Below are 27,299 nucleotides of genomic sequence, written 5' to 3' on the forward strand. Positions count from 1 at the left end.
TGTATAAAGCGTACGTTTTAAGTGTATAATGCATTAGTGATGTTGGATATTTTTTAAATGATGTACTCAATAACTTCTCAGACCTTTCGAATAGTTGTCTACTTTTGACAGTCTTCAGGGAGAAGGCAATTTTTAGTCACCTCTCAAGTCGTCTACAGGGATGTCTCTAATTTTTTGTTGAAAAGAATATTTATGTACATTTTTCTTGATGTTTTTTTGTTGTTTGAACATTTTATACCTGTCATGTATTTCTATAAACCCCAAAACGCTCGTAAATTTGTTGAACAGTAAACGAATCAATCTATGTGACATTTTTATAAAATTTATAAAAAATGTAAGTTTTTTAACTGCTTAGAGAGTTACATAGAATAATGTAACTGATAATTTTTGAGATGGATTCGACCACACAGCAAGTTAAGTTCAACATGCATTGACTGATAATATTATGGAACAATACCACGGGGCTCTCGAATGATTAAATTTACATAAAATATAATAATTATATAACGATATTGATGATAATAGTAATAGATATTCGATGTAATAAATAATGCACTACTTGTAAATCTATCGAAGTACATAATAATAATTATAATTATAAAACATAATACAAATAAATAAATGACAATAATAATAATAAAAACGGCCATCAGGACACGCTAGAGGAACGTGATGCGCACTTGCGGTTTGTTGGCATCAGTGGAAGACAGAGACGGGGACGGTGGGTAGGACGCCGACCCGTAGTCTATCTCGGAGTTAGGGTAAGACCCGGGCAGGTTAACCACCACAGACGACGTACTCGAGTTGGGTTTGGTACCCATTGACACCATGGACGTGGAGCCACCGCCACCAACACCACCGCCGCCGCCTCCACTGCCGCTAGCAGCCGGTGTCTTCTTGGTGGACGACGGTGGTATGTCACAGCTATTGTACTCCAGAGAGTTACTTGACTTACCACCCGATATATTTTGATTGCGTTTCATATGCACTTCCATCAGTTCTTCTTCGTTGATGGGCTCACCGACAGACTCCGGCGAGCTTTCGCGTTTGTGTTTCTGAAAAAGAAAATATTATGTTGTATTATTGGTTTCTACTTTTGCCAATAAACTGAGACTGTATTTTCCAATTAAAAGTTTATCTTAAGGTGCAAATTATTCTACGACAATGATACACAAATACAAATAGTAATCACATTAGTGAAATTTTTCTACATTTAAAGAAATAATATATTTGATTTTTATTTTTTGTGTCAAATACAAAAATAAATAGATAACTTTGTACGATACTTATGTTTTTAATAAATACATCCTACTTCTAAAATGCAATAATTCTTAATTTAAATATAGATATGAACATTTATGTCATGCTTAAACTATTTGATTTTTGTTCATCTATGAGATGATTACACAAGTAAATAATTTTTATTTATTTATCATTTTTACATATTCTATGATGAACTTGTATTTTTTCAATTTATTAAGATTTTATTATAATAAATACTAAATATAAAATATTATTAAATAAATTCATTTAAATATTAATATTTTCGCTCTATAGAAATAATATATTGAATAATTATAATAGACTGTGACTATAAAGTTATAATCGATGAGAGAGTATGAATAGCATGAAGAGGTAAAGAATTACTTAATACAGTTCTATTTTTAGAGAGTAAAGGACGGTTTAGATAATGTGAGAAGTACAGTAAGGAGAATAATTAAGAGTTAAAAAATAAGTATAGGCTGGTAGTTAATTGTGATCAAGACGACAGTATTTATTTACCTATATATATTCAAATTGTATAAATGGATAAAGGGGTAAAATGAGAAAAATATTTTTATACCATTTAGTGTAGTTTAAAAATGAAGCAGAGTATTTACATTGCCTAGAACTTAGAAGGAGTTTATTAAAAGAGCAGAGAAAATCTTTAAAAGAAATAAAATTAATTTGTTATTTCATTGTCATAAATATCTATATGACAAAGAATCTGAAGTAAAAGAATCGATTTTATAAGTGAATTGATAATAGTGATGAGAGGTCTGATTTTATAAATTATAAGAGAGGATTTAGTTGAGAGAGGTCTTAACGATATTGCTAAAAGACATAATTGTAAGTACGAGAAAATTATTTAAGTTGTACTAGGGACTGATTTACTATATTGAAGAGTATGATACCATTACAGTCGACTGTAAAAGAGGAGCTAAAATTTGATGAATTTGTATATAATTTTTAATAATTACAGCTACAGTAATTATTTCATAGTTTTTTTTGCTAAAAGTAAACATTTAGAAAATCAATTTTTTATTGTTAATTTTAAACTATGTTTAAAAAAAACATATTAAGAAGTAAAATATTGTCGTGTTCATGGCGAAACTGTGTAACTCATTATTTTAAAATTATTCAGAAAAAAGAAAGTAAAGTATCATTTTTTTAGTGCTAACAATAAAATTAAGTTTTTTTATAAATTACATTATCTCAAGAATAAATTCAAATTTTTTAGTTCAAAAGCGCTTGAAATATGTATTAAAATTATTGTTATATATGTATCAAAAAAAAAAAAAATCTCAATACTTTGGGTGGTGCGGTTTTTTAACAGAAACGACGATTTAGTAAAGAAATTATAGTTATGAAGAACTCAATAACAATTATACTGTTTAGGTTAAATGTTATTTAGTTATTACAATTGTAAAAATAATATAAAAAATGGCTAGAATAACAGAATGTAATATATAATATAATCATATTATAGTTTATCTTAACAAATATTGAATTATTCAAACCATATTTCAATTAATAGTTTTATTCAACTTATCCATCGTAATTCTAACAGTATTTTTTCCTATTTTGTTATAGCATTAGTAATGTAATTAAAATAATATTAAACTACGTTTAGCTTATGAAATAAATTCTGTTTATTTCTTGTATTATGTTAGTAAACATTTTAAAATACTTAAAAACTTGCTATGTGGTGTATTCACTATGTTATAATAACTTCAGATTAGTGCAGAAAGATAGAAAATGAAGAGCTCTAAAATAAAACTATTTTCTGTTGTGATATTGTTAATGTTAATTTAGCGAACTACAGTAAGATAAAAATTAATCAACTACAATAATTATATTCTATTGACTACCATTCATTAAGACAAAAAAAACTATAGTCTACTTATCATACCCGCGTTGAATAGCTATTTTTCTACGTGTCTTAATGAAAAATAGAAACTAACAAACCTGATACCGTGGATTACAGCATCTTGTGCAGCACGAGCTTAGGAAGTTCACCCTGCTTAAAGCCGAATGGCTTGGGCTCAGAAGGGGAGATGGCGAGCACGGCCTTTTCGATTGAACGTTATACGGTACTTCAAGCTCCACAAATTCTCTATCCTAGCAACCGAAAAAAAAAAATAATAAAAATAATCATAAATACAACGGAATTCAAATTTGGTTACAAGCTACATCAATGTAGCCGTATTAGTATTGAGTTAAACAGTCAGGATAAACTATGGCCAAAAGAACTGTTTATAATAGTACAAGAAATCAGTCTGAATTAACAAATTGTAATTTGTAAGCTTTTCGACGTCTATCGAATCAAAGTATTTGAAATAATTACTGATAAAATTGAATTGATAATGAACTAAACTTAGTGAAAAAACGTTTCGTCTTAATTCTGTGACATGAACGTGTTTAAAAAAGATTTAACTGTAAATGTTTGGTCGAATATTATTATTAAACCAATCAAAACTCAAAGATAAGTTTATTAGTGATTCAAGAATATACTCTAAGCTAGAGACGTATTATAATTTCCTAACTAAAGAATATAACTATAAGATAGAAAAAAAATCCCTGTTTATTTCTCTCGTTTGTTCGTCTTAGTAATTTTTATTCTTCATTTACTCATTTGAGACGTCTAGTATTGAAAAATTATTTGCTTACAAATCGTAAGAGAAGTGTTAACGTTTAAACAACTAAACAAAATTTATTAAAATTGTTGTTTTTATAAAAAAATACATTAAAATAATTATAAAGCTTTATATAATATTAAGAAGGCGTAAATTTTACTAGTACTTTCCTCTGTTCTATAAATCTTTTATGTATATAGTTGAAGTGATATTCTGTCTTTTCATTCAAAAGTCAGTATATCATTTATCAAATATTCAAATCTGAATGATGACAATATTACTTTAAGAATAATGTGTAAAAAAAAAAAAAAATAGAGTAGCCTTACGTTGTTATGTGTCATACAACGTTGACACAATTCACTGTCTAATTAATTGTATAGATATTTAGGTTCAATGTAAAGATAATGGTTGTAATAGGATTTTATTTTAGGTAGTTGAGTCTCGTTTTACTGTAATGAATTCTTTCAAGTGTCTTTAATAATATGATGTAGACATGCTTAGTATTGAACAGAATACATTCATTTTTTTTTTTTTTTGAGGAAAAATATTAATTTTCGTTTTATATTGAAATGTTTGATGTCCGAATGAATAATTCTTTTTTTTAATTTATGGTTATAAGATTATTTTTAAAAATACGTATGATGTACCTAGTTAAAAAGATCTAAGTGACAAAAAATTGATTCCGAGATAATTGGATTGAAAAGTTGAGAGAAATGTTAGGAAAAATATTTTTTGCAAATTTCACAAAATATGCGATTTGTTTTAAGAATTTATGACAATTGTGCTTCATTTTAAAATATCCACAATTCTCATGATAATTTTTATCAAAAAAGTTATTCATTCTTTACCATGATATAATCATTTGACCGACATTGGGTAATTCTAACTTAAATTAACTTAGAAATAATCAGTGAAGATTTGATGCTTCCAGCTATAATTTGAATCTAACACATGTTTTGCCAAACAATAGTTACATATTTTTGATTATTAATGTTGGTTTTTCAAAGATTTTAGTATATAAACATGTTAACTTGTATGTATGAACTTATCTAATCGCATTAATCAAGATATACGTAGATTACACATGAATAAATACTCAATATTCAAGTTTTGTGCATTATTTTTCTTGTAAAAGATATTTTGGTGCTCATAAACTTTTTTTGAAAATAAAGAAGTATCCATAAGTTTTATGCGCATTTAGTGCAAAAATCTAATTTAAAATGGAAATCCTTTTGCCTTGGAATCACTCTTAAAGATTAGCTGCAAGAAAGTTTCATTTTAAAACCCAAGAAGGTAACGTACAAGCGGTTGTTAGTTATTTCAGTAATACCGACAGTGAAAAATGTTTAAGTAATTTTTGAATAAATTATTCTTAGGCTTCTTTAATAAATTAACAATTACATGAACAGTAATACAAAGCACAGTTCAAATGGAATTTAAATATATTTATATTATGGAGTAAATTAGTTTATCCTCATTCAAATTTAAGTAATATTGGATATTTAAAAAACGTACAAAATTTTTCTTAACATTTCATTACATTAATAAATCAAACTGTTTGACTTAGAACTTATTAATTTATATAATAGAATTATTCATATATAATTAAAACCTTTATTTAACTAGTCATTTATATTAAAAGAGTTCAAGCGAAATTAATAATTACAAAATATATTCATAAGCTAAAATTTGTGAGACTTTTAAATATTATTAATTGTATAAAAATAACGACGAATATTCTACCTTCATTAATTTCGTTTTTATATTTGAGATCTGATCTGATAATGATATTAATTTCAAAGGTAATAATAAACTTGATCATAATTGGATGAGGTATACATTATGAAATCTACCATTAAATTTTAGTCATGTAGTATAATGTTCCGAAAAATAATTTTTGAATGTTGTTATATTCTGCATAAGATAATGGTGTTAATAAAGTTATTGTAATTCGTAAAAAAAATTTTACATATGGTATATATTTTCTTTATTAAAGCACTATTAGAATATCATATTATAGTGACTTAACTTGAGCAAATACAAAACCGTTTGATTTTAATTAACACTTAGAATCTACTCTAAAAATGGTAAATTACAACTTTTTTGATATGCTTTGTTTAGATAAAATATGGTTATTGGTATTGGTGCCTTAGTGTAACTAGCCTAGATCTCATCTCTTTAACAAATAGAAAAACATATCATAAGAACTTGTGGTCAACATTTAAAAAAATATTTTTAACATAAAATAAAAAATATTAGTTGAAAGAGAAAAAATCATATATTATCTTATTTCTTAAAAGGGTTTCTTACCTACTAGAAAGAGAAAGAAAACAAAGTTAGATCTATGATTGGTATGAATATAAGGATCTAAATGACATCAAAATAAAATAGTATTGCGATATTTGAAATCTATAGTCCTTAAAATCATTTTAATGTTATAGAACTAATGTTATTGTTCAAATAAATGTTAGTTTTTAAAATTTTAATATTTGTATAATATTAAAGTGAATAAGTGTAACACATGATAACATTTATCATCGACTCAAGCCGATAGTTAAAATATAAATTCAATTCAGCATAGGTATGTACATAATGTGTACAATATTCAACTTTAAAAATTCTATATTTGTGTATCTTTGATGGTAATCTCTAGCCAAACATGTTACAAATAGAAAGTATCGCGTTTCAAATTGACAATTTATTTATTGATAAAAAATGATAATCTGATGCTCAGTAAAATATTATCCAAGTAATAAAATAAAGGTCGTTTGAGCCGATACTATCTTATTTGTGCGTTCGAATGTGTCGGTACGCCAAAACAAATTGAGTTGAAATGTAACAAAAAGTAAAATATGTGTACAAAGTAGATCGGTACAAAGCGGTTTTCTAAAAGCTATCAATTACATTATGCAACCAGTCTTATGTAAACTGAATCTATTGCGATGAGCAGTAAATAGCTATTCATTGTTCAACACCGATACACACAATTAAAAGTTTTGAAACACGATGGGCTACGTGGAAACCTCTACAGTAAGCTGTAACACCCATGTACTTTATCAAAGACAACAGCAAGCGTATATATATTGAAACTTTGAAACGAAAACCCACACTACTAGTAATATTGTATTTTGTGACAAAGCATAAAACAATGACACTCGATTAATTTGTTCACTTAATGGTTGTACCATCATAATCGCATTTAATTGAACCTTTGCTTATAAGGTAAAATAGAATTTCTAATAAAAAAACTAAACTACACCTCGCGATAGTCAACATATTGATTTAAACTTTGATATAATCTCGTATGCTGTACGTCATTGTTGAATATTTTGGACGTTCTTAGCTACCTTCTAATTTAATTGTCAATAAAACGACTACAGCAAAGCAAAAAAAAAAAAAACATTAACTCTGATTTACTCGAAGACACGTGTCATTTTCTATAGTAATATTGTAATAGTGCCAATATTGAAATAACATAATTTATTTGTTTGACAAATAAATTAGTTGAAATTTAAAACTTTTGACTAGGTCGAGAATCTAGTTGTATCGGTTTCTTCTGATTTTAGAGTACCACTTTTTATATTTATTTGAACCCAGGATAAACTGATTGACTGAATGAACTACATATTAGTCTATCATAAATGAAAAATATATGTGATAAAGTTCTAAGCTTTTATGTATTATTATTCTTTTAGAATTTAACGATTTATATGATATTTAATCAAATTTTAACTCTACTAGTAATGTTACACTCTTTGCTGTGTGATTCATTCGAGTTCAAATATTGACAATACGTTTCGTTTTTTGATCAATGGCGAACACACGCTGGTTGATGGCAAAACTGTTTGCCGAGGGCGGTGGACGTCCGGTTGTTTGTACATACCAGACGAAGGGGAAAAAATAGAGTATAATATGTGACGCGACAAAGCGGATATGAAATATTTATAGCGATATAATAAATTGTACAAACATACACAAAATTGGGTAATTTACTCACGGTGGTTTTTTCCAAACATCGTAGTAAATGATGATGTTGCAGCTCAAATATGTCTTCTTCTCTGTAATTTTCATCAAGTTCTAAGCCGGACTCTTGAGCCGCCATTCTTGCCTCGGCCGCCTTCTTTTTGCTCACGAACGCTGCCCCAGACGATGCTTTTGCTATCCTGATTCTCGCCAGTCTCGCTTTCTGCAACACGCCCAACAAATCATTCGGTCATTTTTAGTGATTGTACCATAATTATTGTGTTCTTTTAAGTTTTTCGAATTTATGATTTTATCGATCATTGGCTTTCGTTAATTTGGATTTTATTTTTTAAGACAACGTTAAAAGAACTTACCCTTTGCGCTTTTCTCTTGTCCGCTCGTTGATTTTGGTGGTATATGCGACTGAAATTAGAAACGATTACAGGAACAGGTAGAGCAATGACGAGCACTCCGCTCAAGGAGCATACTCCCCCGACAATTTTACCAGCTATTGTCTCCGGAACCATGTCACCGTACCTGCAAAGGACAACGATAAATTATTATTACTTGCCAACGTTAGGCCGGTGGAATATCATTATGAAAGTATTGTTTTCGTCGATTCGATAAAACCGATCGCGCGTGGGTAACATAAATATCGGCAAGACTTTCCATGTAAAGACATTTGACAGAGTATTGTAACGGTTTGTTAAGTACGACAGGCAAACAAGAGGAGATTACTGAAAAGTTTGAAAGCAAACTCTTAAAGATTCTGGAATTTTCCCAACAAAAGAATATTATTTTTGGCGACCGTTTTGTGGAAGACAGCGAGTGGTTTAATCATCAATTACAAAGCTTTAAACTCCGTAGAGTATCACTATAAGCTTCTCAGGCTTAAAAAAAACACCATATCGATTGGTAATGCGTGTCACCGAAGTGTAAGGTTTATCTCTTTATGAAGAATATCGATGTAACCGTGTACATTTTTTATATGTGTAAGTATGTCTCCGTGATGATATAGATAGATAATGAATATATATGTAGTATGTGCGTTTTTAAAAACACAATACAATGTGTAATAAGTTTCAAACCATAAGAATAGCAGTGATACGATGTTTTTTTGTGAGTGAATTTATTAACTATTTAATTAAAAAAAAAACACCATAGAACTGCATTACGTATTGGTAAAAGACCAGCGTTATATACTCACAAAAGAATAGCACCAAATATTTGAAATTATAATGTTGGATAGTTTTGGCCAATAAAATAATATACACCTTTATGCTACATCATAATTAGAGTGGCATATATGTATGCCACTCTAATTAAGTTCTAAGTGTATTATCAAAACTGTTCAATATAGATTTTTTTATAAACATTTTTAGAGATTTTTATAATTCATTATACAGTTAGTAAGTCCTAGCAAATTTCTATTTTTGTAAATTGATTTGATATTGCGATTAGAGCTTTTCGTTGTTGTTGGCGTCTTTAATGCAAGTCTGAAATGTATATAAAACGATTGTACTATCAAATAAATTTAAAACCCTTTTCGAAGAAAATAATGATAAAACCAAGGACATTGAACACTGAGCTTTTTTATTTTTATCATGTATAACAACTGTTGCTTCTTAGAAAAAATGTAAATAATAAAAAGAGAACTCCGAGTTTTGTAGTGGCTTAGTAAATAAAATTGTTTTCCTCGGAAAAAGGACAATAGTTGTAAACCATTTGTATTTGAAAGCTGTGTGCAATTAACAATATATTTTCATTTTGAAAACATAACCCTTCCAGAAATGGCTGTTGTCGTCAACAAAAAATCTATATCATGGCATGACTACTGCGCCGACTGTAGTTTTACATGACCGTTGGTGTTTTAAATGGTTAAAAAAAACATTAGTAGTTTTGATGAGGACAAAATTAAATAAAAAAAAAACTTTAGGTGCCTTGTTTCTCGAATTGATTGAATTGCTTTTAGACAGTTATCGAAGGGGTTTACTTTTGGTGTGATTGTAGTTAGTATAAATTAGCATTAGGAGCACGTCTTGAATTGAAATCAATAGGTTCATTCATCGGGCACACATCATTAATTCTGTTGTTTCAAACAATAACGTAGTAGAGCGAAATATTGAACAATTTTACAGTATATATTTTTTAATTTAAATGTTAATATATCCGCATAGAGGTTGTTAAAATAAAATTTGACTTCATTTAATCAAATTAAAAACTATTTTTGGTTTTTTTTCATAAGCTTTGATTAAGTTATTTTATTTATAATCTAAAAACAATGGATCTTCATGAGTTATGGAATCAGCAACTCCATTGCTGCTATTTAGTCTACAATTCAATTAATGAACTTTATTGCTGCTATATTTCATAGTAAAATAACTTTATGAGAGTTATTTTATTATCAAGGAATATAATTATAAATAGTTTTCTGTATTTTTTTATTTCATGGATTTTTTTCTCAGAAAATTAATATATATATATCACGTATTCAACAACAACTTTTACTCAAAATCCGAAGACTTATCTTTGGGACACTAGATAAACTATTTTAATGTAAATCGAGAAAATAAAAAAGTATTGTCTCATGTTATTGTTGTTACTCTAAAAAGGGGTTTCAATGACGGCTTTTGTAAAACTAAATCCACCGAGATAAATATTCGAATGGTTTTCAAGACCAAAAGATAAATATAAAACTTAATAATAACAATAAGACAAGAAATATTTTACAACGTTTTTTAATTTTGAGATATTTCATAATTTTATAAAAATAAAATAATTTGATTCTAGTCAAGTTATCGTATGCACTTGAGATAAATCGACGAAGAGAAGGAAAGGGAAAAACTATGACAGCATAGGAAACCTCCATTTAATTACATTTCATATAATGTTTACTTTTAATTTTTATAATTGCTGTAGTTTGGGTGGGTAATGTGATTAAAGCTGACAAAGTGCCTTTGATTTGTTATGTAAAAATCTCATCATAAACACAAAAAAGTTAACAGTTTTTTATGAATTAGTTTTAATGTCTGTATAAACATTTACGTTAGTTCAATAAACTGCGCTGTCGCAGTTGTGCCCTTGTTATCTGATTGAAAATACTGACTTGATAAATTTTTGCCAAAAACTCATTTGCTTAGGCTTGTGACGCTTTAATATGCCATTTAACGTTAAGCGGCGCGAAATCTTAATAGTGATTAACGCCGCTACATTTAGTTGACATGTATTTATTTAAACAAACTATATCAGGGTCACCATTTCCTTGCAAAACTATAAACGTGTAATTTTTTGTAATTCAGTTTAAATTTAAAAATGTAAAAAAAGAAAATGTTTTATACGAGTTCATTTTAAAATGTACTAATATTTATTGATTTATTCCTTAATGAAATCTAATCAAAATTATTTGTCTGTCTGGGAGCGAAATCGAGATTAGACCAATTGATATTAATCCTCATTCAAAATTTTTATGAAATATTGTTCCTTATTGATAGTGCCTATAAAATAAAGAACTAGGTCAATACGATAAAGATTTAATTCCTATTAAAAATGACACATTCGATTGGTATAACTAAATATTTTCTATTATTTTTATTACTCGAATAGTATTTTAAATATAATTTATTAAAATTCGGAATTAAGCAAAGTAATTTTTTTAGAATGATAACAAAGTTTTTCAAGTTACTAAACAACTTTAATATTTGATTTGATCGGTTGAGGTAACTTAAGGAAAGGCAAGTTACCATTCCAACATTTTAGTTACACTTTGATTAAAATATTATTGTTTTGCAAATTACTTTTTATTTATGTCAGCTTTCATAGTTGTCGATTGATAGACTATGAATTATACGTGGCAACAGCGGCAACTAATTAAAATTAAACGAATAATGTAATATATTACATTCTTTTTAATCAAAAAAAGTTTTATAAACGTTTTTGATTCATTAAAATTTCTGATGCGACCTTTTTATTGGTTTCATTTTAATGTTGAAATTTTATTTTTATGATAAATTATATTATTAGTATGTTATTATTATAATAATATGCATTTATAATAAATATAATGGTAATTTGTTAGACTAACTAATATTACTCAATGCAATAAAATATTTTACATAAAATTTATACCTTTTCTTAAAAATATCATGTTTTTTATGAATGTTTAAATAAAATCAAAATTCCTAAAAAAATGTATGAAAAAATTTTATTTCCAGGTATATTTATAAATTAATAGTTTGATATCATCTTTTATGTGAAACTGATAAACAATATTCCCTTTAAATATACATGTTTTATCATTATACCAACCCAATTTAAGCCGCTAAAATTTAAATACAAAGAAAATATTTTATCACGTTATAAAAAGAATTACTCAAATTTGTTCGGTAAAAAATTATTTACAAATATATTAAATGAAAATGTTTTCATAAACATCTCAAATGACTAGTTTTTAAGCGGTCGCTACTATCACAACTTAATATTTTTTATTTAATGAAATTTCGGAAACTGAATATAAATTCTAAAAATCCCAATAAGTTAGATAAAATATAATCTTCTATTAATATCTTCTGAAATCTAAGATAAAAATAAAATTTTTAATGTAGTTTTATTTTTTTGTTCCATTAAATAGAACCACTAATTTCTAAGGTATGTTAGATTATGGTATCGGCACATAGTTTTTAACTACAATATGATTAATATTTAAATATTTGGACATTACTTCTGTTTTTTTTTTAATAAACGGTCATATTTGTTAAGAATGAATTATCATATGATCTTTAGTTGTTTAATTATTATTGTTACAAATATACAACAATCTTAATTGTTGAAGCCGAACAAAAAAAAAAAAAAACTAATATTATCTCTGTTGTAAATGTTTAAATTCAGTAAAAACACTTAATGATATCAATGAATATCTAGTTTGATGTTAAGTTATGACAGATTGTGGTATTATTTTATTTGGTAGTAGGAGATATTGAGTTTTATTTTTGGATCATCTACTTTAAACTTAAACACATAGCTTATTCATTGAGCAAGGCGTGCTTGAGTTTAAAGGCGTCCAAAATAAAATTCCACCGACGAAATGATTGAAAAGAAAAAAAATATATCATCAGATTTTTTTTCTTCGCGCTCTAAACGAAAAAGATAGTCAATTATGGTTCATTATGACGATCGACCTAATCGTCTCTACCAAAGCAACGTGCCGGACAAGCGCACGACAAGCATTCGGATCGAGCCAAGTGCGGTCCATCATGATGTCTTGGCACCGGTCGGAGCGGTTACTGCAATAAATTATTTTTGGTCGCGTATCGACCGCCTTCGAATAATATTATTATTAAACGAGTACAATACACAGCCGTATAATATCATCCTTGTGAATCCCTTGCGGTTTTTGAAAATTTAATTTGCCCTTTTATCGGGTAGAAGAAAACGGGCAAAGTGATAGCTTGTAAAAGCATTAACGTGTGAAATGGCCGAGGGCATAAACACAGTGCCCAAAGCTATTACTGCATTGAATTCCAACGAGTGTATTCTGCACGACATTCTGCAGATTTCACACGCTCATTGACAACATCGGGTTGAAGGGTTTAAGTTTTATTTAATACTTATCATAACTAAATCACTGCACGGTATTAATCAAATTCCATTTTTATATTAGCACCGTGTGTCAATTGGAGTATTAATATTGGTAAGATTTTTAATCTTGATTCAGATGCAATTAGAATGAGTTGATGCGCTCGAAAGAAAATGAGAAACTTAAAGATTTCGTTCTCTTTTTACCAAGTTTTTTCTGCACAAACAATATTTTTTTTTTTATCTTTCCAGTGATAAAGTTATATGTACACGGTGGGATCGAGAGATTATGTATTTTTTTGGTAAAGAAGTTTTGACTAAGTGTTTTATTTTCCCATGGAATGAAATTGATATTGCCACTAGTGTAGCTTGCAGCATAATTTTTCACTCTTATTTACTTTTGCTTTGCATTTCTGTTTAAGGTAATATTTTAATAATTATTACAAAATTAATTTCATTGCCAAGCTGCTTTAAGCCCTTTAAGACCTCGCAAATACCAAACGGACTATATTAAAATCGTAATAAAGCCTTGAAATAATTCTATAACAATCATAATTTGCGTTTTGTAGTCTTCAAATGTGATCGTTTTTTTTAAGCTAAGCATTTTTCATTTGATAGACGACAGCGTTCGTTATCGTTATGGAATTTCATTATTACTATTTTGCCTCCGCACTAAGAATTACACGGCTCACGTAAAACGTATTTTTCTCGGTTCGTATTTTTTATAATTACCAAGATATTTTTTCAACTGACTATAATAAAAAAAGAAATACTTAACTACAACAATTTAAATAAATTACAAGGTGAAAATAATAAAAGCTATTAAAAATTATAGATATCGTATATAAATGTTATTATTAATTAAGGACAAGTTAATTTTTATTCATTTTAAAATTACATTTCCTTTCAGTTGTCGTCGTGATAGACAGCTAGAATACATGAATTACAATTAAAAATTAAATAGTTATATTAAAATATAATCGTTTGAAACGTTATTGAAATTATATATGCTGGTTTACACTAACATTTGATAAAACTAATAAACTTAATTTGCCGGTCTCTGAGGTTTAGAGGTAAACAGTACTAAAATAACAAGTTTTAACGCATCAATGCTTTCAATTCAATCGGTTTTAATGGTACTCTTACATCAAAAACGATTTTACAACTAAATAAAAATATTTTTCGTTAATAATTTTACTACTGACATTGATTAAACGTCTATTTTAATAGGAATTGATATAAAAAAAGGTTATGTAAGTTATAAAATTGTCCACAAGTTTTATCATTTTAAACGCGATATTAAATCTTGGGAAAGGATATACTTGCAAATAAAATGGGCCGTTGTGAATGGATAAAAAATGTTTCATTTTATTTTTTTATATGCCAGAATTGTTTATGATGAAGGTTAGCGGAAATTTCTCGATACACCCATTCGTTGTTTTTTTTTTTATTTAATCATAGTACTATAAACAGTTATAGTTTTAGGTAAACTTAAAAGTTTTCGATTTAATATTACATTATGCAATTAGTTTTCTTTTCAATGACGAGTATCTTATTTTAAAGGTGAATATACATAAGTAGAATCCGAATTTATATTCTCTAAAATATGATGTAATTATATGTTGTAAAAAATTTCTAATATTCTGTGAAAACTTAGAAAAATAACATTTTATATTAATAATAAAAAAATAAAAACAAATAATAAACTTGAAATCATTCAGATATAATTTAAATATACAATTGCGTGGCTACCACCTAAAAGTAACTATCGTTTCTTGTTTTTTTTTTTTTTATTATCAAAATGATACCAAAAAAAATCTATAAATACTTTTTTATGAAAATTAAAATAAATAATTATGTAAATAAGCTGCAATATGAAATAGACAAAAAAAATTTTCTTTAAACTCTGTGTTCTATGAACTGTCCACAATTCTTAGTTTCGTATATTTTTAAGTAAAAATTTTAAATTTATTAATCTACTTTTATGACATTTAGGGTATTTTTAAATCATATAGTTATGTTATAGATTTTATATTGAACAAATTTTAGACATTTATTATTACATACCAAAAATATTTAATATATTATAAAAATATATCTTAAAAAACGTTGCCTTTGGATACAATGCCATTTGATTTCTATTTATTTGAATGTTAGATAGATAAGAAATAGTCTACACACAGTTATTATTATTTGTACGTATTTAATTAAAATTAAAAATAAATTTAACAATGAAATTTCACGAATGTGTAATTTTCATTTATAAAGTTTTTAACTGAGTTCGGATTTCATTTTAGGAAAAGAACTTAATATTAAATTGGTTGATACTTTTTGAAATCGAAACGAGTATTCATGTAATATTTTTAAGTTTAGAGACATTTTCAAATTTTGTAGTTTTTGTAGTTTAACTAAAACTTTTTCTGTTTTTCATCTCGATTTGAATATTAATTTGCATATTGTTCATCACATTGTTGCAATTCAATATTCAAAAGAATACTTTACCGATTCATCCTGTTGATTATAACAAACAATTTATTCTATTATAAATCGACATATTATTCGTGTACGTTTTTTCCCTTATAGATATCATAATTTACATCGAGTTTTAATTAATTAATAATTATCTATTTCTTTTAATGTATTTCATTAATTAAGTTCAAACCGTGTTTAATTCACATACAATTAATAATTTTTAATATTGTCCATAGAAACTGGTTTTTACCTTCCAGCGCCAAAAAAACTAACTAAATGATCTATTTCATCTTGTATTTGATGCAGATTTATGGTGATGAAGTACAGTTCATAAATGTGACGTTTTGAAATAATTACGAAGAGTAACATATTTATTTATTATAAAAACTTTGGCGCAGAATATTATGAACTCCGAATATTTGAGAACTTCGCTTAAGGCTATCCACTTGTTCGGAAAACTTTTCAAAACTGTTATAAGCTCTTTTACGAGCTAGTTTTTTGTGAAATCGTCGTGCGTGAGCAGGCAACCATGTAAGCCGCACAGTATAGCTATACCACACCGTGTGCTGTTAACGTACGTTGTTTCTAAGAACATCAGAATAATGGAAATTAATTAATTCGTCTTGCGAACAGTCGAGTGAGGACAATCAGGAGCAATGGTGACACTGGAGAGAGTCAAGTGTACGACGAGGTATGACAAAGGGAGTGCACCGGGTGAAGTGTTGGCTGAAAGACGAAATTCGCTCATTGGCTCGTTCGTGGAAGACGTACACAGCTTACTCGTAAATTATAATATTTGTGTGTTACATGTATCGACCGATGTCGTGTGAGTGAGTGCCGACGACCTTCGTTTACGAGGCTGTTTGTGGGGAGTTCGAGAAGAATTCCCACGTCCGCCAAACGATCAAAACGAAACTATTTCTCGACGACTCTCGTTACTGGATAGAAATCTAAAGTGATAGATATCTTTGTTTCGTTTGCTGTAGTCCATAGTCGATATTAGAACTCCTTAGAGACAACTTTAAGACTTTCGTTAAGTAAATACAAGACGTTCAAAATAATTATGACGTATCTATCTATTTTCGATTTCGACAGTCTTCAATTGACCAGTATATCGGCCGAACGATCTGAAGTATAATAAATTATGTGCAACACAATATACGAGTACGGCGACCATGAGTCCTGTATTTCTGAAGACTGTGCTTTATTCGGTTAACGGAGTTTGTATTTACACGTTCAAGGAAATTAAATCGCGATTGCATTGCGCAAAACTATAAATATTTGCATTACTCGTATACGATATAGGCGTATCGTGCAGGTTCGTATAAAAGAAGTATTGCAATTTGCCGAATAAACAGTCGGATGTTTTAATTCAGCGAGAACATTACAAGGACAGACGTTTCCAAATGTGTACTTGTCGTCGTTTATTAATGAATCAATACGGTGGTGGATAATTCTTCATCATACAACGGTCATCCGGGTAATTGGACGTCGTTCAGAATGTTTCCTACGAACCCTATTGTAAAATCGCCACATCACCTAAACTATTTATACTAATGGGGTTGAATGCAGGGCAGGCGTACCTTCGACTTAGACTGTGGGGCCTCGGCAACTCTGGTGTACGCCATACGCACATAGTCTTTGATAATAATACTTATAATAAAATAAGCCGTGACAAAAGAATTCCATCGTTATGCCGGTAAATACTGTTTGTTTGAAATGGACATTGTTTAGAAACGATTTTATTCAAATCCTCTCCGTGTTGTTTCCGTGTAGAGAAGCAACTGCGTACATTTATACGCAAAAAAAGCTGTTACGACTATGGCATTGCATTAAAATTCGATTATTCCAGCGAACCGAAAGGATTACTTTGTAATGTGGAAAACAAATTAGCTGGCAACAATAACTGGCGAGTTGGATTGGGTTGGCTTTAAAAACAATAAGTCTTTTTTGCGCAAAACATCTTTAACCAATGATTATTATTTCCTAGGAATCTGAGAAAAACGTTCGATTATTCTTAACATAATCATATTAGTAGGTATTTTCCGGAAGGGTAGTAATAAATATATTTCTAGTTGACAGTCGGATGGCTGTTGAAAATGTCCTTTGTTGTTTAGATACTAGAGTATTAGCAACCACGAATCACATTTCGAATTCTATGTAGGTACTGTGCTCTTGAAAGTTTACATAAAATTTAATTTATCTTGCGGATACCCTATTCTTTCTTGGAATAACGACAAATACATGTTATCTCACTATAGATTTACTATCCAAGTAGAGCTTTATGTTCTGTTTCATATTTACTCTCAGTTTAATATTTCAAACATGCACTTTTATACTCCGATTGTGTAATCAAGAAAATAAATCTCAAAACGTAATCACTTTTATGTTCAATGAATTGGATTATTATTACTAGTAAGCGGTAAAACTACTTACCATTATTCATATCAATGTTGGAATATTGAGAATATTTTAAACCTTGTAAAATCATAAACGATTAACTTAGACAATAATACCGATTGGTGTTAGAATTAATTAAAATATATCCCCCGTGTTGTCATTAAATAACTAGAACAAACACAAGGTTTTGAGATTTTCGGAGAAAATGAATAACTGAACAATAGAGCATGTCAACAAATAGTATTATGGGTTTAAAGTCGTTCAAATTTAATCAATACAAATGTAAGAAAAAACCTATTTTAAATTTACTGATATAATATCTGTTTCATATAAGAATTATATAGCTAACATTCGTACACTTGAACTTGGCTTTTAATACTAATCGCTTTGCATTATTTCATTAAATAGAAATATGTGATGTCATTTTTATGAACATCAAAACTTTACCCGGAATTTCAATATTATTTCGAGAAAAGTAAATCGTTTTTGTCACATTTGTCGGTAGATGGGAGGAAATGATAACACCAATTATAGACAGTGACGTTTCGTCTCTGAAGAGCTGTATGTTTAAAGCATAATGCAAAAATGAAAATAATATATAACAATGTTTATCTCCTAGGAAATGATGTCATGAAATCCTCCATTAATTTCAATCGCGCGGTACTAACGACCGGTGTGCTTTGCATTAAAAATTTAATGCGTTCATAATGCACACGTTAACCTAGTTACACGAGCCATAATATCTTCGACCTTAACCTGTTTGAATGTATTTACGAAGGGTAAACTGCGATTATAAAACTTAACGCTGATTAAATTTATTGAAATTCGAGTATTTACACTTCAAGAGTAATGAAAAAATTTTACCGAAAAATAACAACAAAAACATGATATATTATATAAAGCGTTTTTCACTAAAACGTTTGTACAAATATTTAATTTTAATTTAATAAATGGACTAGGTAGACGGATTACATATTTTTTTACTTGCGCGTATCGTTCAAAAAAACTTTTCGAGCGGATTATACGTTTTATATAGGTCACATTGTATATTTAACATTAGCTTACAATGCATTCATGAATGTCTAGCATTGTAGTGCTAAAAATACATTATCATAAAATTATAATAAACGCGTACTATGTTATTTCATAAGTTGTATTCATTAGTACCACAATTGTTTCGCACGGGTTTGATGTCGTTTTCCAGTGCAGTTAATGTTTTTTTCCCCCTAACACGTTCAAAATATAACCGAACAACTTGCTGGTGAACAATTTTCCATCGGAAATTTAGTCGGTACCTAATTCCACCTCGAGACCATTAGATTTGTTCGCCCTAGAAAACGGTTATTGAATTGATCGCTGAAATTTGTACGAACAATTGGACTCGCCCGCACTACGAAATGATGCGATTATTCACAATTACTGTTGTACACTTGAAGTGTAAAGTTAATTGCAGCTCTTAACTGTCTCGACTCATCGCCTATCGTGCGTTGTTTAATATGCCGTTATTGTTCATTTGTACATGGCATCACAAGTAATTAATCCGTTTTCCGGACGGTCGATTCCGCCAACACTCAATGACAATTCACTGAAAAGAGAAATCGTATTAAACTGTACTCATTGTCCACTCGATTTGCGATGCTGTGTACGTTTTTGCGACAAACCATCGGTAGCCCGACCGTGAAAATATCGTGTGCTTGACGTCCGAGATTGTTTTCGAATGTATACATTTTTTAGTTGACATTTTTACTAACCAAACAGTATTATTCATTTGTCGCTAAATCCGGACTCGAATTCATAAACTCGACCTCTCTGTGATGGTAAACGTGCGAAATTTAACGACTTTCCAGGAACGTCGGTAAAAGATCAACGCTACTTCTCCGTGCGTTATTAACCCAGCGAGGCGGTACAACGGCGAATCTCTTAGCTTCCTCGTCGTTTTGATGGCCGCAACATTAATTGATTATTTTACTGTTTGGGACAAACTTTTAGTTTTGTGCACAAAACACAGAAATCCAGACGAGGTATTACAAACAGAAACTACTAAGAACTATTCGGCCTAGTTGTTAATTATTGATTACCAAAAAGGACGTGTAAAACAAACGCTCCGGCTAATAGTTTATACTTATCGCCAGTCAATTGATGTTAAACGTAGTTATGTTACCAAAGACTTTTATGAGCATACAGGATTCATTGTTTTATTTTTGTAAAAAAACATTATCTAATGGAGTTTAAGTGGAAACTATATATTTTAATTTTACTTGCTTTTAATGGATGTTATGTTAAACCGCATTCGGCGCGGTTTTATTTTTAAGCCAATTCCGTCTAGACCTACACAATAAAACTGATATTTATCGGACGTGGGCCGGGTAAACTTTGTGCAGCCATTGCCCAATTAAAATTCGTAACAAATTCCATAGCACAAGAGCATATATTTTTGGTCTTGCATCTGCGATTCCCTATACCTATTAATAAAATGTTCGCAAATTACTTTATGATTACCACGGGCTGTTGTTTTTTTTTTTTAATAGCTCATGTGTTGTAGAATTCAGTTGCCGTCCGATCGACAACCACTTGCATGCAATACTTGCCTTATGGATTTGCCCTCGCAACGAATAGCCAATTGCAGTTCAGAGAAACGTTACACAAATAAAATGTGTGGATTTGATGATTGAGTATAAACCGTTACACGACGAGTGTATTATTATTTTATTACACGAATGTTTGGTTTTCATCAATCGAAATGTTTGGGCAAAAATACTACAATGTGTAGGGTTTTTTGTTATTAAACATGTAATGCACAATAGTGTGTAGTCATAGCGAATAGACAAATACGGTGTAAGTAACTCGTTTCATACTCCAACCGCAGAATATAAAAATAACTGCAGCGTTCATGTTTAGTAATTGTTTTATGACAATAAATACATAATTTTAAAAATACTTATTGCTTTTATAATAATAATTTGTATTTGTTTGTCTGGAAATTAAATGACAACGTTGTTTCATAATCTTCTTTTTAGTAGTTAATATCATTTTACAATACTCAAAAAACAAAAAATACCCCGTAAAGATAAACATTTTTCAAACGTGAAATTATCATAAGAAAAAACAAAATTAATAGCTGAATACATGAATAAAAATTTCATTGGCGTCATAATAACAGTAAGATCGAAGCATCACTAATTTAAAAGTTTTGGCTAGTAATTTTTGAAACGATTTTTACATTGAAAATATTGCGTTACGTCATATTGAAGTATAGAAAACATTAAAACACTCAACGCAAGTAAATCCCGTTAATTAATTTTTCGGACATATGCAAATATGTTTAAATATGTTTTCGGAAGTTATTTAATAATGATTTATATGATTTGAATATCCAAAAGTTCTTTTTAGATAAACGAACAAAATGGTTAATTGATCTTATTTGTGCATTGTTCAAATAACAATAAATACTATAGTTATAATTGATAAAATAATATAAATTATTTAGTCAAGTCAAACAAACATATGAGTTTTAGAAAATGTCTACAGTATAAATTTGAATGTGATATTATGATTCGACATCTTATGAAATGAGCTATTGCAAACGCTCACATAAAATAATTTTAATGGTCTGTTTGTAAAATTATTTATCTGATTCGAGTATTCATTTCTTTTTGGATAATATTTCTTACATTGACTTAGGTTAGTTTTCATTACACTCTATTTCTCCCTTCGATTGCCATTATAAACACGCATTCAAGTAAAAATATTTTATTACTGTTTACTATGACACTTGATTTTTTTGATGTAATATTGTATTTTCGAATAAAGTTATGAAAAATCAAAAACTTTTTACTCTATTTTTTAAGAGTTTGTATAGGAATTAAATTGAAAGAAGATTTGATTTTCTTGTATAGTAGACGATTTGATTAAAATCTGATCGTTAAAAAACTTTGAGTTTGTATAGAATTGTTCATTGGAGATTTAATCTTGTTGTTATTATTGTATGTTATGCTATTAAGTACCTAATAATATAAAGTAATAATAAAGTCGCCATAAAATGTCTCGTCTGTTTCTAAAAGGCATAATCACTATACACATTCAATATGGTGTTTGAAAATAACATTAAACACTGTAATATGGTTACCTTCCAATAGAGTCAGCAGTTGTAATGTGAGCACCCAAAAATTTAATTGCAAAGATTTTAATGTATTAATGATGCATGCTTAAGTACCTTAAGTTTACGAGCTTTTATAAAAATATTATTTTTAATAGTTTTTTTAAAATAAATATTTTTTATTTTCTGGACTTTTATGATTACAAATTGTTTGAATTCAATCGGTATAATTTGAGTTTTAGGTACATGCAATTGTCAGTAGCGAATTTACGGGGGATGGTATGGGGATATCTTGAAATATGATTATGATTATGTATGACTGTTAAAAATTATATATCCCTCCATTGAAAAATCCTAGTACGCTACTGACATTTGTAGATACAAATATACGAGTTATTCATTCGTGTGTGTAACCATTCGGTGGTTTTTACTCGTAATGAATAAATGAAAATAGAACATTATCACATTATCGGACGTTAAACAAATATGTATATATTCAATCAATCTAATGCATCTTACCCGAGCGTAGTCATTGTGACAATAGTGTACCAGAACGCAGCCGGTATGGACGTGAAGTTAGTGCCGTCCACGTTCTTCTCTGCGTAAAACATAACCGTTGCGAAAATGATAATGGCCATGGCCAATGAGAACACGAGAAAACCCAATTCGGAGGCACAAGATTTGAGCGTGTAACCGAGAATACGAAGTCCCTGCGAGTGTCTGGAAAATTTAAATATACGGAACACTCGAAACACTCGAAGGGTTACAAACGCGCCGGACACGTCATCGTTGTCGGTGATACCTAAACCGATGTAGTAGGGCAGAATGGCCACCACGTCGATAATGGACATGACGCTCCGCATGAATTTGCATCTGTCGGGAGCGGCAAATAACCGCAAAAGGTATTCGGTGGTGAAGATCATGACGCAGGCAGTGTCCAGGCAGAAGAACACTATTTTGTACCGTTCACCGCACGGCAGAGTGCCTACTCGGCCGGGCCGGTGTCCGCACGGTACGGTTTCCACCACGTTGGCCATGACGGAGACGGCGATAAAGAAGCCGGTGACGTAGTAGAACACCAAGGCGGCCGTGGACGTATGCGGGTTGCCAAACGCCCGCCACATTTTCTGTCGGATGTTCGTAAGCTGCGGCAAATTCTGGTCGCCGCTCTCTGATAACTTGTCGTCCATCAGCCGTTCGGCGTTCTCCCGTTTACGGTCACGGTAATCCTCGTAACAACAGTCACCGATGACGTCGGGTAGTATACCGAAAAATGCCAATTCCTCGTCGTAGCTAGTCAGACACTCGTGTTTGGGGTAGTGCAGCTTACCGGTTCTATAATAGTTGAGTATGTGTCGAAAGATGTCTGGATCCCGGTCGAAAAAGTACTCCTTGCAGTCTTCGTCATAGAAAAACTCTCGCTCGTTAGAACCCAACAATGTGTCTGGGTACTTTTCGACCGTGTTTCGCCACGTCTCGAATCGTCGTCCGGACACGTTGATCAGAAGCTTTTCGTCGTCGATCTTTCGCCGATCTTTAGGAATCGGCGGCGGCGGCAACGGATGTGTGGCGATCGGCACCCATCCGATGGCCGCTGCCCGGGCAAACGGCAACCAAGCGGCCACCGAGGCCATGCTGTGCGGGGGAATGACCGCAGTGGTATCACCGCCGACCGAGTCGCATGTTCAGGCGTTCTCGGGCCAAACGCATTGTAATCGTGTCCGAGACACCGTCGTCTCGTCGTCCTAGAATCCTGTCACATCACCGGCGAACGTTTGCACCCTGAACGAATTGGTCGAGTTCACGGGAGCGCGCGCTAACACTACACTGACACACCGTCGTTAACCGATACAAATTGCATTGAAAAGGTAGAAAAAAAAGACACACACTAGCGTGCTCGCCAAAGATATCGGTGTTTGGCAGCGAAACGCGTCCAGTGTACGTTGCTTAAGCAGCTACACTGGCGCGACGACTTGGGTCTCGGTATGAGGCGGTCGACGGACTTGGGTAAGCGCGTTTATTTTTTTATTTTATTTTTACCAAGCGAGTCACCGAGCGCGCTCCGATTTACGAGACTCGAGCGCTTGCGCCGCCGATCGATTTACAACACAGCCCTTCGACGGTGGCTGCGGCGGCGGTGGCCGTTGGACGTTTTATAATAAATTTTTTTTCCCCGGCGGCACACACTATCGCACCTACACAGGCGCGCGAACGGTTACGACTCACGAAGGGACCGCCAATGTTCCCTAGGCAACGACGACCGTTACGGCGGCGTTTACGCGGCCGTGACGTATGCCAGAGGTGTACCGCCGCGCCCGACGTACAATGTCCGTCCCGTGCCGTACGCTGCTTCGTGTTACGTTATGAACTTACAGCTGACTCATACCACCGACGCCACCCGATCTATCAGAAACCGGTAGAGCCCTGAAGAGCCCATATCCCTTTGGTCGTCGCACGTTCACATGGTCTACTCATAATGAAACTGCACGACTTTAGACTTGGCAAATTCTTTTTGAACACAAATCACTACGTCTAGATGATACATCTGTTTTTTATAGCGCTATTCGATTAAAATACAAAGATATTGAACATTTTTAAATATTATTTTGAGTTGTTTAAAAAATCTTACAAGTATTGTTAAACGAATTTTGATTAAAACTAGCAAATGTATACTTTTATTTAAATGAGCTCTATTGATTATTCAATTATTTGTATTTTCAATCGAACAACCAAAAGTAATTAAAACTGTGAAAGTTTTTCGGCTCATATTTATTAAATGTTAATTATTTTTATATTTAGGATAAGTAACTAGAATTTGTTATGAATTAGATCATTTTTAACATTAAAAATAGAATAATATTGAAATTACTATGTAATAACGCTGATTAAAATTAAACTCTGACAGTTTAATAGAATCATTAAAACTTTTATACTAAAAAGTAAATTAAATAGAAACGTTCGCATACAAATGCATTAAAACAACACGTCAAAGTCGACTTACATTGTAAAGTTCTCCGAAAAAGAAAGTTCATTCATACTTAGCAAAGAAGTAACCTGTTGCTAACAACTTAATTCAATTGTTCCCTTTCATAAAAAATATTTTTTAGAAAAATAACTATTAAATAACTTTTAAAAGTTCTCTACTTAAAAAATCGAAAGCGATTCCGTTAGTTTTGTATGAGTTCTCTACTGGCCTTGGCAATCATAAAATTGAAATGACGTTGATAATACTTTTAATCTACTTGCAAAGAGAGTTAATGAAAGAACAAACACCAATGAAATTTAGATGCCAATAAAATACTATAATTAGATTATTAACAAGTTTATGAAACGTTTCTTATGACATAAAAATACCGTAATAATCGCGTATCTGTTATAAACATTGAATAAAATCGGTGTTATTCCAGCTACGTTTCTATGTATCATTTTGGGATCAACACTAGTGGAAACAAAAAAAAGACTGGGTGGGGCATTTAACCTCCAAAAATACTATTAAGTTATATATACTATTATATATAAAAGCATATTTAACTATGTAGAAAAAATATTAACATATATCGTAAGCCCCCAAATTTTTTTTGCTTTATTTTCGCCTATCAAAAAATTGTGTTGAATAGATAGTTCACGATAAATTTCATAATTTTCTTCCAATCACATTTAGGAACGTTTATAATAATTTAAGTATTAAACACATATTTACTATACTATTTTAACGAGAGAAATTCTTGTAATATAAATAGCTCTGTATTAATCCAAATGAAAGTAAAAAAATTGCCGTATATTAATTTAATAAATGAGTTTTTTTTTTTCAGAATATTTGCGTTTATATTTTTGTTTTATTTCAAAAAGCATAAGAACGAATGAGATTTGAAATATTGTATACGTGATTTTCGTGAATCAAAGGTACAGTAATATAAATTGTATAAATATTTCTTATATGAATAAAAAAGAAGAAATAACTACTGTATAAAACATGTGACTTCAAAGCTCATACGTTTGAGCTTAAAAACGGAAAGTATCTGAAATAAATAATAATATAATGGGCGATAAAAATAAATAAACATAGTGATAAGATGGCACTTAAATTAGAGACACTGTTACTGAGTAATGGTATTAAAGAACAAAAATACATTCATATTATATTTTCTGGTTAAAAATTTGCTCAACTTGTTATTTATGGATAAAAAACCTTTCCAGAGAAGAAAAACGAAACGATTCCAGGAATATCATATTATTATGATGTAGAAATAATGAATTACAAACGTTAATAAACATTTTCAAACGAGTCCATTGATCGTAATTTTACAAATAGAATTCAAAAGTTAAAGGATGTTCTAGACTTCAAACGTCAAATACTTGATTTAGAGATGTTGTTTCAGTTGAACGTTAATGTAAATGTTGGTTAATTTATATCCTAACAATTGTTGAACTATTTTTATTTAGTTGGTTTTTTATTAAGTCCAGTTTGAAGTGTGTAATAACTACTGTGACATTCACGTTGCAATTATTCACTGTCGACATTTGTACCAATACTACCTTAAATTACCTTTATGTAATTAAACATCGTGTTACATACTTAATGTCTTAAACAAAAAATAAAATTAAACGAATTTTGACATACAAACATATATTTGAGATTATTATATTTTGGAACTTGTTAAATCAAAAATATTAATATCCATATTAATTATTGTGTGAATATATTGTACTATGTCTTTGATTCAGAAATATAGAGGCTCTGATTTTTTTGGTATAAACCAGGAGATAAATATAGTTTTTAGTATCTAAAACTAATCCATCTGTAGAATTGGACCATTAAAAAACTTATGAAATTCCTCATTACAAAATATCTTTGAAGCATTGTTTTTTAACAAAAATACTATTAAATATTAAATATTTTA

General features: G+C 30.1%; 1 protein-coding gene and 1 long non-coding RNA gene across 7 annotated transcripts in view; one reads left to right on the top strand and one right to left on the bottom strand.

Annotated features, from left to right (window-relative positions):
- Positions 1 to 27,299, top strand: part of LOC126898583 (uncharacterized) — a 49,488-nt gene that overhangs the window by 12,884 nt on the left and 9,305 nt on the right. The gene's annotated exons all lie outside the window — the stretch shown is intronic.
- LOC126898550 (potassium voltage-gated channel protein Shal) lies at positions 147 to 24,565 on the bottom strand. Of its 2 annotated transcripts, XM_050672723.1 has the most exons (5): positions 22,918 to 24,557; positions 8,234 to 8,396; positions 7,894 to 8,082; positions 3,229 to 3,381; positions 147 to 1,055 (listed from the first exon to the last, which is right to left on the bottom strand). In XM_050672723.1, exons 1-5 carry the CDS (start codon positions 24,030 to 24,032, stop codon positions 660 to 662), a joined length of 2,016 nt encoding a protein of 671 aa, XP_050528680.1. In that variant the 5' UTR covers positions 24,033 to 24,557; the 3' UTR covers positions 147 to 659. The 2 variants fall into 2 exon arrangements, with proteins under 2 accessions (XP_050528680.1, XP_050528681.1); XM_050672724.1 differs by lacking the exon at positions 3,229 to 3,381 and having other exon boundaries at positions 22,918 to 24,565.

Source organism: Daktulosphaira vitifoliae, unplaced genomic scaffold (genome assembly GCF_025091365.1).
Source record: "Daktulosphaira vitifoliae isolate Bord-2020 unplaced genomic scaffold, ASM2509136v1 Scaffold_2, whole genome shotgun sequence".
Classification (NCBI taxonomy): domain Eukaryota; kingdom Metazoa; phylum Arthropoda; class Insecta; order Hemiptera; family Phylloxeridae; genus Daktulosphaira; species Daktulosphaira vitifoliae.